This window comes from Schistocerca piceifrons, chromosome 1 (genome assembly GCF_021461385.2).
Source record: "Schistocerca piceifrons isolate TAMUIC-IGC-003096 chromosome 1, iqSchPice1.1, whole genome shotgun sequence".
Classification (NCBI taxonomy): domain Eukaryota; kingdom Metazoa; phylum Arthropoda; class Insecta; order Orthoptera; family Acrididae; genus Schistocerca; species Schistocerca piceifrons.
The window spans coordinates 636,111,498-636,129,948 of record NC_060138.1 but is presented as its reverse complement, the minus strand read 5'-3'; the positions used below and the strand labels follow the sequence as shown (position 1 = coordinate 636,129,948).

The window sequence follows — 18,451 nt, the reverse complement described above, 5'->3', positions numbered from 1 at the left end:
GAACTTAGAACTAATTAAACCTAACTAACCTAAGGACATCACACACATCCATGCCCGAGGCAGGATTCGAACCTCCGACCGTAGCGGTCGCTCGGTTCCAGACTGTAGCGCCTAGAACCGCACGGCCACTCCGGCCGGCGATCTCTCTTATACTAGTGTGTGTATAGTTATCATAATTTGCGACTTTGGTTTCTTGAAAATGCTATGATTTGCGCTGAATTGTATACATTAAGAGAGAAATCACAAAACAGAAGTCAGTAAAGAGGGAACGTAAACCAGCTGATATAAAGACTGGATGATTTTATACAACTGTAGTGTTAAAAGGAACTTGTAGTTGCAATTTTGCTGTGGAGAACAAAGACTATTATCGTACCCCTTTCTTGCCATTGTTTTACATCTACACCTGTACTCCGTGGCGGAGGGTGCTTTGTGTACCAGTGTGCCTTCCCAGTTTCCTGTTCCAGTCGCGTATGGTTGGCGGAGAGAACGATTGCTGGTAAGCCTCCGTGTTAGCTCGAATTTTATCTTGTTGATCTTTTTCCGGGACATACTTGGGAGAAAGCAATATACTGGCTGACTCCTCGAAGAACGTCAGGGTTGGAACTTTAACAGCAAATCACACTGTGATGCAGAACGCCTCTCTTGCAGCACCTGTCACTAGAGTTGGCTTTGCAGCTCTGTGAAGCTTCGCACTTACTAAATGAACCTGTAACTAAACGTGCGTCTCTTCCTCCTTTTTAGCTCTTTGTCCGGGGTCCGGGCGGATTTTTACAGTGTCCGGCTTTTTCGCAAAGTTGAGCGTAACACAGTTAAATTTACAATTCATCCCGTTCTACTGCTCTTTTCTTAAATACTTTAACTATTGGCACAGCCTTCGTGATAAACACGCACGAAGGCGGTGTTAGTATGTTTCACCAGGATCGTCTATGTTATCGTTGATCGACCTATAAGTGAATGCAAATATCGATTATTTAAAACTTTCGTTTCGTATCTTTGCTTTGTATTGGCTTGACTTCCTGTAGTGCACATGTGATTTTTTATTGTAATTTTTAACCGAATGAGTTACGTAAAATATTTGGCTATGCGTAAACGAAAGTGTACATTTTCTAATGTCCTTTCCTGCAAATATCCGGCTTTCAAGAAGGGGAGAAATTAATTTGAAGCAGAATGGAAGATATGTGGAGCTGGAACATACGTCTCAGTGGCCAACAAAGGTAAGAAATAACTCGAGAGATTAACTGTCATGGTTTTATTTCATTGTTTCATAGTCATTCAATTTATTTGTACTCGGGAGGTTAAAGTACAGTTTACATGTCGTCAGCTGTTTCTTGAACTGTAGATGTTGGTAGCGGTGCGTCGAATGAAGGGAGGTGAATGGTCTTACGTTTTTCGCTTTGTAAACAATTCCGTGTTGTTGACATAACAAAGCAATTGACTCCACACTGTCACCACTATCAAATTTTTAAATTTTTTTTTTTATATTGCTCAGTTAACCACCACCTGACCATCAGTAACAATTAACTACTAGTTTTACCGGGAATTCCCGGCAGTCACGTGACTTGTCCAAAGCTGACCGGTGGTATCCTCATCTGCAGTTGACCCGTTTGATGTGTCCTCTTTTTTCTTCCTTTGTCCTCCTTTTTGAAGCTGTTTGTCCTTTTTAAACAATTGCATCTGGTCACCCTAAAATAATATGAAAATAACAGCTTTTCCTCCGACGATTAGGCAGAAGCGGAGTGCGATGAGGCGCCGCATTGTTGCAGCAGGAGCGGGACTTGGAAGGCGGTGGGTGTTGCGCGGGGCGGCGGGGGCGCGCGTGTCGGCTGGCGGCCGTGATGCTGGTGGTGGGCGCGGCGGCGTGCGCGTGCGCGGCCGCCGTCTGGCTGCTGCTCGGCCCCATCAACCTGGTGCAGCTCGTGCTGGTCGCCGCCGTCGCCTACCTGGCGGCCAGCGGCGGCTTCCACTGGCTCTACGTCGCCGCGCTTACGGCGCCCAGGGACATCAAGTCAGTAGTCTTATTTTTCAAATACTCCTCTCAGTAGCACAGGTTTCGATCCGATAGTAAAGTCGGCGAGAGAAGCTCCTTGACAGTTTCAATGGGCTTGGCGCGGCTGCTTCGCACTTCTACCTGAACGCATCATATAATGCGCTTTTACATGGTTCCCAATGTCAACACTACAGTGTTTTTTTTTCCTTCATTGTCATTTCATTCCTCAGCTGACGCGGGCCAGCAGCGGCCTACATACGCCACTCTTCGGCCAAAAGACACAACATACATACACGGAAGACATAGAAAACGTAAAAAAAACATGGTAAACACATGATGAACACTGTACAAGAAAGCAGAAGTCGTTCGACGGAAGGCACTGTACGTGAACAGGGGCACCAGTTGAACAGACGTAGACATCCACGTGGAGACGTGAACGCAGTAGAAAACACTGATGAAGACACTGTACACAAACGGAGAGACACTGACGCACAGAAAACACGGGCGACGATCGTCGGCGAAGCACTCGCACTGACGAAGGGGGGGGGGGGCCTCCAAGTCAAAGGGAGAGGTAGGAGGGCGGGAAGGAGGGGATGGAGCCAGTGGGAGAAAGAAGGAAGAGCAGGGGCGTGGAGAGAGGGGAGCCATTGGAAACCCGGGGAGAGGAGTGGGAGCGGGAAACGTGGGAGAGAAGGGGGGAGGAAGGAAGGTGAGAAGGGAGAGAGGGAGCCCTGGGGGAAAAAGGGGGGAATGGGAGGGGAGAGTCAGAGCTGGTAGGAGGGGTAAATGGACGGGACAAGGACATCATCAGGGAGGGGGACTTGGCAGAAGCCACCTTGGGAGAGGGTGTGAAGATGGAGAGCAGGTGAGGTGCAAGAATACAGGTGCGGCAGCAGGCTGGGATGGGCGAGACAAGCGGGTCGAGCTTGCAGGAGGTGTAAAGGATCCGTACCTGTTTGAGGAAAAGGAGAAGGTGCGGGAAGGGAATCAAGTCATATAGAATCCGCCTGGCGCATGGGAGACGGATGCGATAGGCGAGTCAGAGCATGTAGCACTCGAGGATTTGGAGGGACTTATAGTAGGTGGGAGGGTCGGAGATCCAGGCGGGATGGGCATAACAGAGGATGAGGCGGATGAGGGTTTTGTAAGTGTCGGGGATGATGTAGGGGTCCAGACCCCATGTGCGGTCAGAAAGGAGTTTGAAGAGGCGGAGTCGAGAATGTGCCTTGGCTCGAATCACCCGGAGATGGGGAGGGGGGTGGTTTTGCCTACAATGATTGCCTGACTACAGTGTTGTCGCAGCTGTAGAGACATCTGTGCACAGCCATTCACATTGAGGAGTAGAAAGCTGGCAACAACGCTACGAGTTGTGAACTTCTTTCGCCTACTCTGCTACAGTTGCAAATGCACTGACGAGAAAAAAATTGTAACACCAAGAAGGAGTTGTCTAACATAAACGAAAATTGGTAGGCCTCTTTTTGTGTCTAAAAGATGATGTCTACTCGAATTTCACACCAGTTGCATAAAAGTGCGCTAGTAGCACAAACCGGATTTGGCTTAAATACATGCTGTAATGGTTGTGAGCGTCAGTTGTCTTTGAGATTTTACGATGTGAGTTGACGTTAGTCAAGAACGCTTTTAAAGTGACAAAGACACTATTAACAACACCTCACACAGTTTGAATGAGATCACGTAATGGGGCTAAAAGAAGCTGGACATTCCTTCTGCGATATTGCAGAAAGACTTGGCAGGAATGTAGCCACTGTACACGATTACTGGTAGCGGTGATCATGAGAATGTATAGTCGCAAGAAGACTGGGCTCTGGATGGCCACAAGACACAACTGAAGGGGAAGACTATCGTGTTCAGTGCGTGGCTCTGGATCACTGTACTGCATCTGCAGTGGCAATTTGAACAGTAATTCGTCCCATAGTGACACAACAAACTGTTACAAATTGGTTAATACTTCAAAGACAGCTCTGAGCCAGACACCCTATAGTGCACATTCCACTGACCCGAAACCTCCGTCATTTGTGACTTAAGTGGTGTCAAGCGAGAACTCACGAGAGGGCAGGGTGGAGGTCTGTTGTGTTTTCTGATGAAAGCTGTTCTGCCTCAGTGCCAGTGATGGCCATGTGTTGATTAGAAAGTGACCAGTTGAGGGGCTGCAACGAACCTTTCTGCATGCTAGGCACTCTGGACCTACACCTGGAGTTGAGGTCTGGGTTACAGTTTTGTACAACACCAGGAGAACTCTCGTGGTTATCCCACACAATCCGACTGCAAATTTGTACATCAGTCTTGTTATTCGACCTGTTGTGCTAGCATTCATGAAGAGTATAACACAGGGGCTCTCCTAACTGGATAACGCTTGCCCACATACCGCTGTTAGAATCCAACATGCTCTACAGAATGCCGGCATGTCACCTTGGGCTGATCGATGACCAGCTCTGTCTCCAGCTTAACACATATGGGACATCATCATCATCATCAGACAACAACTCTAGCATCATCCAGAACGGGCATTAATTGTCCCTGTATTGACTGACCAAGTACAACACATACGCAACTCCCTCCCACAAACTAACATCCATCACATTTACAATGTATGCATGTTTGCATTCAACATTCTGGCAGTTACACCAGTTATTATTTTACTAGCATTTCACATTTGCAATGGCTTATTTCTTGCTTAGATTAACCTGTGATCTTGTGACGGTTAAATATGTTACCTGTACAAATATATTTCAGAAATTCCATTACTCTACATTCATTCCTTCATTGTTGCAATTTGCTCTCTTTCAGCATATTTTGAACTTTGCACAATACATACTCAAATTGTGGCTCTGTGGCTAAATGCTACATTACAAATGTGATAATCCAGGTTTCAGTTCCCTGGTGGTCATAGACATGCAGGAAGAAGGGAAGGTTAGGGTTTAATATCCTATTAACTCGAGGTCAATAGGGATGGATCACAAGCTCGGATTGTTGATGGATGAGGAAAGAAATCAGTTTGCCCTTTCACTGGAACCATCCCAACATTTGCTTGAAGCAATTTAGAGAAATCATGGAAAATCTAAATCTGAATGACCAGTGTGATTTTGAACTGTTGTCCTCTTGAATCTAAGTCCAGTGTGCTGACCAATGCACCACCTAACTTGGTGGCAGAAAGAACTGTTATATTTTATTGTGCCCATTGTCACTGTGAATGAACTAGCCTGATTTTTTTTTATCAGCACGCTGTCCAACAGCTCTACAAGAAATGGTGTATCACTCACAGCAATTGAACACAGCATAAGAACAGGAATTGTAAAAATATCCTAACTGACACACGACAGAGATGAGTTTTGAGTCTGATCATTGACAATCATTTTCAAATGCAACAGGAATTGCTGCCATCAGTAAATGCAGGCCTGTCTTGGCCAGTTTCCAGGCAAACATTGTGAAGGAAACTGCATGCAATGAACATTTCGAGTCAATTATCTTGCAAATGGCCATTGCTTGCAGCAGCAGGTGAAGCTGCACTGCCTCCAATGGGCCGCACAATGTAGAAACTCGACAGTAGCAGACTGGAGGCTAATTTTGTCCAAAGAGGAGCAGTTTTTGCCTGTGTTCAAATGATCCAAGAGATCAGGGTCACCAATGACCCAATGAGGTGTTTAACCCAAAGTGTGTGGAGTTCAGGACAGTGGTGGTTATGTGATATTTTTGGGCTGTTTTTGGTACCATGACTTTAGGCCATACCTTTGGATTACCATGAACAAGAACCAGGATATTTATTTCAGCATTCTCCATTAACAAACCACCTTCTGTGCAGTCATGGTAAGTATGTTGAGGACATTCCCACCTTTCAAGATGACGGAGGCTGTGTTCACAGGGCTGCACCCATATGTTGCTCAAGCACCCCATCCCAGCTTGGCTGTCCCACAAAATCATTTAATCTCAATCATATATAAAACATCTGGGATTATAAGTTCATAGGCTTTTTCAGTCAGTGTCAATTTGAATTTGTGTTTGAATCCAGGGGTAGCTCACTGTTTAAATCTACAAAGAAGTTTCAGTCCTCAAAATTTTTTGGAATATCTTCTCTTTCATGCCATTATGCATAAGCATCTTTGGAAGGTACTTTACAAGATGAACACTTGCATATGAAGGACCTTTATTAACAACTCTATTTGTGTGGTATACTTCACGGCTTAGCTTTACATTTGTCATTTGAATGGATGTTATTACTTGTAACGTATTACCTTATTATTAAAAGAACTATTATTCTGTCATGTACAGAGATGGAAATGTTTATAAATTTTTGTATTTTGCAAGGCAGTTATGCATGAGTAAGTTTTTTTAATCCTAATTTTTTATTGTTACAAAAATTATTTTTTGGTATTGCTGTTAGTTTCTCCATATTGTAATTTCATACTGTTAAGTAAGGTTCAGAAACACCTTGGTAGACTCTACCTCTAAGTTTGTTTGCTGGCATACTGTACATGTTACTTCATAATAAATATTACAGAGTATAATTTACTTTTCCAGAAAGAATACTGTCTGTAGCTGCATTGCCTTCATAAGACAATTTATTGAGATAGCAGCAAGTGAAAGCAAAATAAGCTCCATGGTGAACCAATAAAGTACGTGCTACTTACAGGGCACATGTATGAAAAGCAGCATGGTTCACAGTGTAGTACTTTCAATAGGAGATAATTTTCAAGCTCTTTGAGTGGGCAAAAATAGCATATTGTATTTTACTGTATTGATACTGTCATAGATCCTCTATCTCTTTATCTTTGTTACTGTCCTTGTCCCTTTTTCCTTTCTTCAAATAACAGTATGCACCTCTACAGTGCATTCTGTTAAGTTTCAATTCCCTTGCACATTGTTCCAATTGCGAAAACAGGAGACACAAAAATACTTATCTCCAATTTTTTCAATCTAATACTTACTTCTCTTGTTTATCCATCGACTGTCAGACTCATCCTAAAATAGTGATTTTGGTAATTTTCATTTTTGTGTAATTTATTTATTCATCCAGCAATGACCTGATTAATGATATAAAATCTGCCATCACAATGAAATGAAAATAAATAGTTCAAATACAGATACATAGTGTATATAAATACCAACATCTTACAACAACTTTTATAGTCCTGTCTTCCTCAGTTGCGTGTAATATTATGGTATATTAATAATTTTTACTTATGGGCCATCTGACAGCAACTGAATAAAACACAATTTTAGTGCCATACGCGTTTCGCCTTTATTTTCTGCAAGGCATCATCAGTGGCAGGTTGCGTGGACAATTTCCTACATATTACGCTCCTGTTGCATTTTTGGTGTTGTTGTTCTTCTTATGAACGCCATTTTGCAGTTTTTTTCCCCATTCCACAACACTATGCACTGAACGCTTGTTTTAAAGCATTGCAAACAAGCGTTCAGTGCATAGTGTTGTGGAATGGGAAAAAAACCGCAAAATGGCGTTCATAAGAAGAACAACAACACCAAAAATGCAACAGGAGCGTAATATGTAGGAAATTGTCCACGCAACCTGCCACTGATGATGCCTTGCAGAAAATAAAGGCGAAACGCGTATGGCACTAAAATTGTGTTTTATTCAGTTGCTGTCAGACGGCCCATAAGTAAAAATTAATAATACACCGTAATCTTACAACAGTTACTGACATATTTTGGTAACTAGCATCATAGTCTACCGGTCATATGCATGATATTACATGAATAGCACAAATAGTACATTTTTCCTTCCAGAGCCTTGACAAGATTCATCTGTTTGAAGCTGCAAGTGCGTAGTCATATGAAGAAGAACATATCGATTGGGGAAATTTTCCAGCAGCATGCCAAGAAGCACCCAAACAAGCCTTGCCTGCTGTTTGAAGATGAGGAATGGACATTTGGCCAGGTACTACAAACTGTCAATAGTAATAAATATTAATATTAGATCTGGAACTATTGATGCAACAATTTGGATGCAGGGAACTCAAATTAACATTACTCATTACTGGTACTAAACTAAGAAAGATGGGAGACACATATAAACTACATAAAAACTGAACCTGTCAGGTAATTTGAAAATTTTATTCAAATGTTATGGGTTTCTGTGCAAATTTCTACTCTGATTGGTCCTCTGTTTATTCTCATGATGGCTGATGGAGTTGCGGAGGACATTTTAATGTCGGTTGGTCGCAATGCAAGAATCATTTGCTGTAAGCGGAATGCAGTTCCTGGCCTTATATGATGATGGTACTTTACCCAAAGAGATAAGCCAATACATCTCATGGACTAACTCAAGAGCTTCAGTCTGGTGCTAACCCTTGCACTGCATTCTTATCTTGTTATCTCATTGTTGGTTCCATTTTATACTTTAGTCTGTTAATGAGTGGCAGGTGACAACATAGTTAAGTGTGTGAGTTAGTTCCTGCTGAATGTTACATAAATACTGTGTTCAAGTTGTTAATGATCCCGTGGAATAAAGTTGTGTCCAGTCTGCTGGTCTTGTTGTGCTTGTGCCTAATTACAACACAATTGGTGACAAGTGTGGTCCTGTTTTCTGTGCAAATTTCTACACTGATTGGTCCTCTGTTTATTCTCACGATGGCTGATGGAGTTACAGAGGACATTTTAATGTCAGTTGGTCGAACTGCAAGAACCATTTGCCACAGCATTGTGCCATCAATTGCAGATGCCTCTGTTTTGTCTAGTCAGCATGCACCTCAGTCTGTGTCACCTGCTGTTTTGCCCTCCCCAGCAACCACGGTTTTCCTGCCTCCCTTTTCTATATATGGGGCATCTGTTGAGGAATGGGACACGCATGAAAAATGTCTACAGCAGCACTTTCAAGGTTTTGGGATCAATGACACTCTTTTATGCCATGATTGTTCCTTTAATGGATATTGCCAAGAATGCATAAAGTCCTATGTCAACTCTCCTCTTTGCAGGATCTGTCTTCTTTAATGTCTGACCAAATATGTGAACTTCTTTCAAAATAAATGTTATTGCATCCCGGGTTGAGTTTTATCACTGTAGGACGCAACCACATCAACCCTATCGGGCAGGGGTGGCTGAATTCTAGTGGTTACGCACCATTGTCATTTTGTGTCCAATGCACATAAAGAGCCCTATGCTGATTAGATGATGAGAGATGTAATCATTCATTTAAGTCTGGCTCATGAGGTGTGTGTGTGTGCCCTGCAGTGTGAAAATCCATCCATCTCAGAGGTTTTAGGCTATTTCACAGTCAATCGAGATGTCGCGAGCTGCAGTTAACCAAATTGAGTCATGGTGTGAGGTATCAGCAATCAGACCCTCTTCTCCACACCAGCTTTAGATAGTTTGGAGGGGGAAGACATGGTCGCAACGATCTGTACACAATCGCAGCATCGAGGCAGCAGCCACATTAACGAAGTAAACAGACCAGTAAACAGCAATGTACACATTCCACACTACTGTCCTGCTGTTACTGTTTCATTAACCTTGAGGGCCCAGACTGCCCAAAATACTGTGTTATATATCATAATTACAACAAAAAGGTTACACTGCTTCTGTTTGTAATGCAAAAATTCAGCACAATAATCTGGATGTGGATATGGGCATAAATATTGTACGAGCTATTTCTGCAGCACCAAACAAACTTTTCATTGATGTTACGGTTTTTCATCAAGTTCTGCACATACAAGTGGATACAGGAACTATGGTAACCTTTTTAAATTCACAAGCTTATATAGACTTAGGCTCCCCTCTGCTTCTCCCTGTGTCACGAAAGTTAGTAAATTACAATAAACATAGCATTCCTCTTCACAACCAATTCTCTGCCCGAGTGACCCACAAGTCAGTAGTCCAGTCACTTAAATTTCTTGTTGCAGATATTGTATGCACAAAGAATCTTTTTGGATTAGATCCTTTTAGGTTGTTTGGTTTTACCACTTCAGATGAAGTATTTGGACAAGTGCCGTACACACCATTAGATGCATTATGTTCTGAGTTTTCTGCTGTCTTCTCTCTTGGATTGGGATTTGCCAACAATTTTCAGGCACACGTTATGATGAAGCCTTCTGCTTGGCCTTGTTTCTTCCAGGCCCATTCGGTTCCAGTGATACTCAGAGATTACGTCTATGATGAATTACACAGCCTTACGGTGTCTAGCATCGTTTGGCCTATTGCATCAAGTGAATGGCCTACCCTCTTAGTTATAGTAAAGAAAATGTCAGGCCAGTTATGCCTCTTCAGGGATTTTAAAAGTTTCTGTTAATGCACAGTCTATAGCAGATACATATCCAGTATCGCGCCAGGGTGAACACTTTGCAAAGTTATTAGGTGGTCAATATTTCTCAAAAATTGATTTGTCGGTGCCTATTTACAACTCCCTTTAGATACAGAGTCACATTGTATGTTAGTTGTCAATATACTTTTTCGACTGTACCAATACTTGCAGTTGCCTTTTGCAGTCAGCAGCACTACTGTTTTTTGGAACAACTTAGAGCATCTGTGCCAGGTTGTGCAAGCTATTTCAGTGACATTGTAGTGTCCAATGCCTCCGCTAAGGGACATTTACAAAATCTCAGTATTCCTTTTTTCCGTCCTTCAAGCATCCAGGATGAAGTGTAATTTAGAAAAATGTCAATTTTTTCAACCTTCTATCATTTATCTTGGGTTTGAAATTTCTTACAGGGTTCTCAAACCCCTGCATCAACATGTTTCTGCTATTGTGTTGTTTCCATGCCCTATATCAGTCAAAGAACTTCAGGTTGTTCTAGGCAGAGTCACCTACTACCATAAATTTTTGCATGAGGCAGTGACAATTGGCAGATATTACATGCCTTGCTGCACAAACGGACTCAGTTTTGCTGATTTTCAGCTTGAGAAACTGTGTTTTCCACGTTTAAGACCATGTTGCAGTCTGTGCCATGCTGAATGACATTTAAACCAAGCCTTCACTTGGTCCTCATAATGGACGCTTCATAGTATGGGATTGGGGCAATACTAACTCACAGACATCCCAACGGCTCCAAGCAGCCTATTGTTTATGCCTCAAAACCACTGACTCCTGCTAAAACTAGGTACTCTCAGATAGAAAAGGAAGCTTTGCTGTGAAGAAATTCCACATTTTTCCCTATGTTACTAAATTCCACCCTGCCACCATTCACAAATTATTGACTTCCTAATTCAGTTGTTCCATATTTTTACCAAATAAAGTGGCACATCACATTCAACATGCAGCTCTTTTGCTTTTGCATTACAACTACGAGATTCATTTCCACCCTATGAATCAATACGCAAATCCCAAACCTTTTCCCGCCTGCTGATCAGTCCAGACCTAGGATTTTATCAGGAGGAATTGCTTTGTTTCCACATTGATGTCACCGCACAGCAGGCAGGTAATGGTTTTCCTGTAGCTAACACACAGATTGCGAAGGCTGCAGCTTCAGATCCCATTTTGCAGAAGATCATAACATTTGTAGAACATGGTTGGCCATATTCACCACCTTCTTGTGTGTCCAACAAACACCCCCCCCCCCCCCCCCCCCCACACACACACACACACACACACACATACACACAAACACACAACACCCATAATTATTACACATTTTGACATCAATTCACTGTTGTGTACAGTGTTTAGCTTTTAGACATTCTGTTTATTATGTGCAGATCTTTGGGGTGTGTCATGCACAAAAGTGTTGGCCCATTGTCACTTGTTTCGGCATGGCTTATTTGGTGGCATTAACCACATGGATGCCTCCTGTTCACAGCGTGCAATGTACCAAGCAGGTCCGCAGGCATCATTGTCTCCTTGACTGAGGCCGTCACATTTCAATGGCACCTTTCTCAACGCTTATTGGCCATTGGTCGTTGCATGTTGCTTGTTGTGTTTCCACATCCGCAGCTGCCATCATTCCACCCTTGCTCAGAATTTTTTCACTCAAAGGCTTGCCCACGATGTTAGGGTCCAATAATGGTTCACAATTTTCATTGTAAGAGCTTGCAGTATTTTGCGATTCCTGTGGTATCTGTCACATCCTGGAGCTGCCCTTCCATCAACAATCTAATGGTGAGGTAGATTACCCAAAGAAAATGTTCAAAATTGAAATTTAAAGTATGTTGCCAATTGTTCATCTGACATTACTGTAGATCAGTTTCTCTACTCATACCATTTCACGGTGGAGCCACTCAACAAAACGCCATCTGAGGACAGTGATACACCTCCTGCATCTTCCAAATGGACATCAATCCATGCAGCCACCACACACAGTTTCAGATGTTGCCCTAAATGGATTCCAGCTGTCACTGCCAGACAAAGTCTGCAACTAATGGGGTTCCACCACCCGTTCCTGAGCGACCGCTGATACCAGTATCATCAGCACTCCGAGCCCCATCACCAGACCTGATGCCCGAGGTCAATATGGAAACAGTCCCGGCATAGCCAGTATTGCCATTGGTTTTTTATACTGGAAGGTGGACACAGAATGTGTCTGCAGCCAAACTGCTTCATACCGTATGCTCCCATTGCAGCACAACACCTTAACCAGAACACCCAGAGAACAAGGAGGATGTTTTAAGGCTCTGCGATCTCCCTAAGAGAGGAGAAACACAGTGACATACCTGCATACTTTCAAAAGGTCACGCTTGCAGCATTATTATATCGTCGCAAGCCCCAGTCTATTTAAGGCTAGCTGAGCTACACTTGACCTCAGTTTTATATGTGTATTGCTACGGCTCTTTGTGAACATAATTAGTTCCCGCTGAATGTTATTTAAATACTGTGTTCAAGTTGTAATTGTTTCCATGGAATAAATTTGTGTACAGTATGCTAGTCATATTACACTTATACATAATTAGAATACTATTTCAATTATAATTAAAAATAATATACAAATATATCAAACAAGCAAATAATTGAAATGGCAAGATGTTAAATAAGGGATTGTAAACATTCCACACTATGACCATGATGATCATTTGTGAAAAATAAATAATGCCATCTTAATTTCATGCTTGAAAAATCATTTGCATCTTTACAATTTTTTCTTTCACAAAGCAATCCTCTGAATGTAATAGCTTTCATTGTTTCACAGAAGTTCTGTGAGATTTAAAATTGACTGTCTTATTTGCCACAAAACCAGTTCCTCTAGTTCATTATTTCCACAAATAATTGTCGAAATGTCAATCCAAAATACTAGAATTAATGAATAAATCAACACTCATGACAACAAAAGAAATAGCTTATTGTAATTGTTGAATGATGTGGTAGTACACACAAGTATGGTAGTTTAGATTTGTGAATCATAATTATATTTTATGCATGCAGTAGCTCTTATTTTGCAAATTTGAAACAATGAAAAATTTCTGAGAATGTGATCTGAAAAATAAACTAGATGTGCTAGGTATGGCATGCTCTCATTCTGAAAGCATGTGGAATTGTCCCCCTTAACAGACTGGTTTTAAGCTGTTATACTGTGTGATATTTTCAGGAGTGAAATATGATGGTGGATCAAAAGTTAAACAACAATAGTGCTGTGAGAAAAAGTTTATTCAGGAAATCAGAGAGATACACAAAGTTATTAAAGCACTAATACGTAATAAATTGCTCATAGTCACCAGGATTGTCTAAGCACTCGCCCCACTGGAAAATCAATCTGTTGGAACTGGCATAAAAGCAATCAGCATCCAGATCTAGAAGCTACTAAACTACAGCCTTTTGAATGTCTGCTTCTGATGAGCTGACAGGCTAGGTGCTTCTTTAATAATCCAAAGAAACGAAAATCACTTGATGCAAGATCAGGGATGTACAAAGTGTAAGCACTCGCCCCACTGGAAAATCAATCTGTTGGAACTGGCATAAAAGCAATCAGCATCCAGATCTAGAAGCTACTAAACTACAGCCTTTCGAATGTCTGCTTCTGATGAGCTGACAGGCTAGGTGCTTCTTTAATAATCCAAAGAAACGAAAATCACTTGATGCAAGATCAGGGATGTACAAAGTGAGTTCCAATACAGTCAGTCAGAAATGTCACACTAAATCACTTGTATCTAAGGCATGCACCCATGTGCTGTTGTTTAACAATGCAACACCTTTTTCAAAGTAATCTTGGTTATTTTCTCTGAAATGCCTTCTGCAACTGTTCTAACGTGGCACAATAACTGACATCATTAACAGTCTGTCCATGGGTGAGGAAATCGACCAGTAGCATACTCTGCATGTTCCAAAACATTGTAGCCTTACTTCCTATGTGGACTGGTTAGAAGTTCTTATGGGGGTTGAGGAGTAAGATGTCTCCATGACACTGATGCATGCTTCATCTTAAGTGTCATGCATTGCACCCGTATGTCATCCCTGTGATGACAGAGTTCAGGAACGAAACATCCTGTCCCTCATACCATATTAAGTGCTGAAGCAATAACACCATTTGATTGGCTTTATTCTTGTCTGACAGTTATTGCCATGTCTCTCAGCAGTCCAGTGTGTTATATATGATATCCATTACACCGCCAATGTCGAATTTGTGTGCAGTGAACCTTGTATGAATATGATGGTCAGCTTCAATCAACCCTTCAACATGGTTTTACTTGTCTTGGACATCTGTTCTGCTTTTATCAAATTCCTGGGACCAGACCACAACTGTTTTTCGGGCTTTAAATTCTCTGCAAGCTTCCACGAATTGATGCTTAATTAGAGCTGGCAAATTTTTTTTACATGCAAAAGTCTTATTGCATCTCACACTTCAATCTCTAACCATGTCTCTGTCAATGCCTACATCTTGAAACTGTATTTTGAAGTATAATGCCACAACTACCTCTGACTATCAGTGCTATTTGAAAGATTTGATTCTCTATTCTATCTAGACATGGAATTTAATTCATATGAGATATTTATACACCAATGAGAGCTCTTTGTTACCTTACATATTGAATCACATTTGTCTTTGACTATGGAAATGACTGGGATATATTGAGCAATTTAATAACTGATGTATAAGAACAACACACATTTACACAATGCCATGGACTAGTTTACAAAAGACAACATTTACACTTTTTTCCATGTTTAAAAATAGTCCTAGTTCTCATATGAGGATACGGGCAATATTATGTTTTCTCAAATTTTATCCAAGTGCAAAACAGGGAAAAAAGTGCTTCATGAGAAGTGTTTCAATATTTCTCAGCTCTACTGAGCTATCATTAGCATGTTGTTCACATCTAGCGCAATTTTTTTCTTCTGTCCCTTTTTTCACAGGTTTCTTTCCTCACATTGCAACACTCTCTCTCTCTCTCTCTCTCTCTCTCTCTCTCTCTCTCTCTCTCATTGTCAGTTACTATGAAGGTCTATCAGAAAAATTAAGATTTCTATATTTTTCAATTTTTATTTTACAAGAAAAGTAAATGCCATTTATATAAGATAACAGTGACAACATTCATGATTAATTTGTCACTTTTCAGAACACCTTTATTGCATTTTTATATATTTTCTTTTCCCTAGGTTTTAGCTCTGAGAGGAAGTTTCCTTCATGAAAGATGAAGGTTCCATTACAGAATTTTCATTTCGTTGTGGCTATGAAAATATTCTGATATGATATGATCCATCTTTCCACTGTACAGTTTGTATTTTTGAGTTAAGGGTGACAATTTCGTGTTTCATAGAGTACATACTTGAAAAGGATCATCTGTTTAATCATTTTGAGACTTTGCATATTATTTAGAAGGTCACATTCTGAATTTCTTTCAGGTGGAAGAATACAGCAATCGTGTAGCAAGTGTATTTGCAAGTCTTGGATTCAAGAAGGGCGATGCAGTTGCCATCTTCCTAGAAAACAGACCAGAATTTGTCTGTCTGTGGCTGGGCCTCTCAAAATTAGGTGTTATTGCACCTCTCATAAACTTCAACTTGCGCCAGTATCCATTGGTACATTCAATAAAGGCTTCAAACTGTACAGCAGTCATATTTCAGAGGGAACTTGCACCAGGTATGGATGTTATGGTTTTGTACCAAAGCTAAATAACTAAAGCTAAAAAATATCAATAAAAGACTGAGAAGAGTTGATTAAAATTAAATTAAATGAACTTGTAGCGTAATAAATATACCCATCTAAGAGATGCAGACCATAAAGGGCTCTTAGAGTACAGAGAAAGATGTGACTGAGAAAACGATTTATTGTCTGATGTATGGAAAACATTTCTCTTATTTGTTTTTACTACGTATGTAATTTCTGTGCATTTCCGAAGTGCATAAAATAGAAATTTAATTAAGGTAGCTTTGTTTTGAACAAATTGGATGATTTCATGTCAAATACTTCTAATTTCTGTATAAAACCAGTTTTAGGGAAGGTGAATGTAAGACTTAAATTTCTTGGAAGGGTTTTGGGAAAGTGCAATCCATGTCTGTAGGTAATCACATACAAGATACTAGTATGATCGATTCTTGAGTAAGAATAAAAAGTAACAGTCTAAAATATAATTTATTTTCTTTCTATTGGTGGTTACTGGTTTTATTTATCATAAACAACATCTGACTAAAATTAATTTACCCAGTCAGAGCCACTGTGTAATGCTGAAAGGTATCTATCACTAACAGTTGAGAGTGGATATCTTTTGGTGGTTTGCAGTGGCTCTGAGCAGCAACTCCTCATGTAGTCTGGATGGTTTAATTTGGGTCAGATCATGGTTAATGATAACCAAAACTGGTCCTCACCAATAGAAAGAAAGGAAATTGTAATTTAGACTATTACTTTTCACTCTTATGTAAGGTAAAATTTGTTTAAGTTCTAATAAGTTGCAAAAATTTCTTAATTCTAGACTGTTATCCCAGTGTTTTCACTCGTTATGAAATAGGCATGGGAACAGACATGGAATGAATTCAGAGGCCCCCTATTAGGAAGATAACATATCAGTATGGCCCTTACAAAAGCGTAACAGGTGTTTTGAGGAACTTAACTCGAAATACTTGTAAGAAAGACAATGTAGTGTTGTTAAATCCTGCCGGGTGGATTTAGAGAATCTGTAATTAAAGTAGACTGTACAATCATAATGTTGTCATCATCATATATATCAGATATAAGGGTCTTCGCATAGGCATATAGGTAATCATTTTTCCCTCACTCAATACAAAAAAGGTATAGAACAGGTAATCAATAATATTGATATAAAGTACCTTCATACATGCACCATAAAGTGGCTCACAGAGTGTAGATGTATGAGTGGATGTAGCTATAAATGAGTTAAATTATCCATGATTAGTATCTAGAGTTTCCATGCTTCAAATTATTGAAATTGTGTGTTGATACCATCCACTAGATTGTTATAATTTAGAAGTACCGTTTTATTTTCTAGCAATTAAAGACATAAAAGAGAGTTTGCCAGCCAGTGTGCAGCTTTACCAGTGGTACACTGGTTCAGCTAGCAGTGACATATCTGCTGCACTTGGGGAGAAAGACCTCCCTCAGCTGCTGGCGGCAGCCTCACCCGCACCAACCACTGTGGTAGACAAGCCAGCCTATGATGATCCCCTCCTGTACATTTACACCTCAGGCACTACTGGACTACCCAAAGCTGCTGTTATAAGCCATGCAAGGTAAATAGTTGAATTACATGCAAAATCATTTTCATATTAACTTAAGGTAAAGAACATGAACACAGTTGAATAAAATGAACCTAACAATATGCTGAATTGTGTACATGCTTTTTTGTGAGCAAAATCATCTTTATGTTATGTGCTGCTGGTAGTAAAATGTCTCTGAAGTTATAAATTTAAGTTTGAAAGAATCTCACTGCTGTTATTTGACAACGTGTCTCCAAGCTCGGCTTATGCAGTTCATATGCATCATAGCATAAATTACTTTAGCTTCCTTTCCTGTGTTATTAAAAAGAATGATCTCACTCGGCAGCAACAACTGTAAAACATTAATGATGTGAACTTGTTATATGATTAATATCTTGAGCCTACAGTATGGAAAATAATTCAATGGGATTGCTTTTCCAGTACAGACACTTAGATGAAGTGTATCTGTGGTTGCATCCTAAGATTAATTTTACTGATACTGAAGAGGACTTTAACCTAATCTGTTTCTGAAACAGGAACAATGGGAAGATACATACACTATCTCTTCTGGCCTGAGTTTTGGAGTATATTTTTTTTGTATTCCCACATTCGAAACTATTTCCTTTAGTTTCTCACATTTCTTGTCTATCTTTATCCTGACAATGTCATTTTATCTTTCATAAACTTCAATATAATGAGGTGCTCTACCTTGTGAAGCCAACTCAGGAGTTTTATAAATGTGTGGTGGCTCCATGGTCTGGAAAACTGACAATGGATGAGAGAGCAATGTGCTAATCCCATGCCCTCCCAACTGCATCCAGATGATGCCACAAGGCAGAGGATGACAATGCAGCCAATCAGAATTGCATAGTTCTCTGGGCTTGGTAGTGGGATTTTCTATTTTGATTGTATTCTACTCTTAA

At 40.5% G+C, this 18,451-nt stretch overlaps 1 protein-coding gene across 2 annotated transcripts in view; it reads left to right on the top strand.

The window, feature by feature from the left end:
- Window positions 1-18,451, top strand: part of LOC124786139 (long-chain fatty acid transport protein 1-like) — a 390,437-nt gene that overhangs the window by 348,201 nt on the left and 23,785 nt on the right. For both annotated transcript variants that reach the window (XM_047254238.1, XM_047254239.1), the window contains exons 2-5: window positions 1,767-2,005; window positions 7,748-7,898; window positions 15,720-15,957; window positions 17,321-17,561. In XM_047254238.1, coding sequence (XP_047110194.1) covers window positions 1,767-2,005; window positions 7,748-7,898; window positions 15,720-15,957; window positions 17,321-17,561 — 869 coding nt within the window. The remainder of the gene's footprint in view (window positions 1-1,766; window positions 2,006-7,747; window positions 7,899-15,719; window positions 15,958-17,320; window positions 17,562-18,451) is intronic.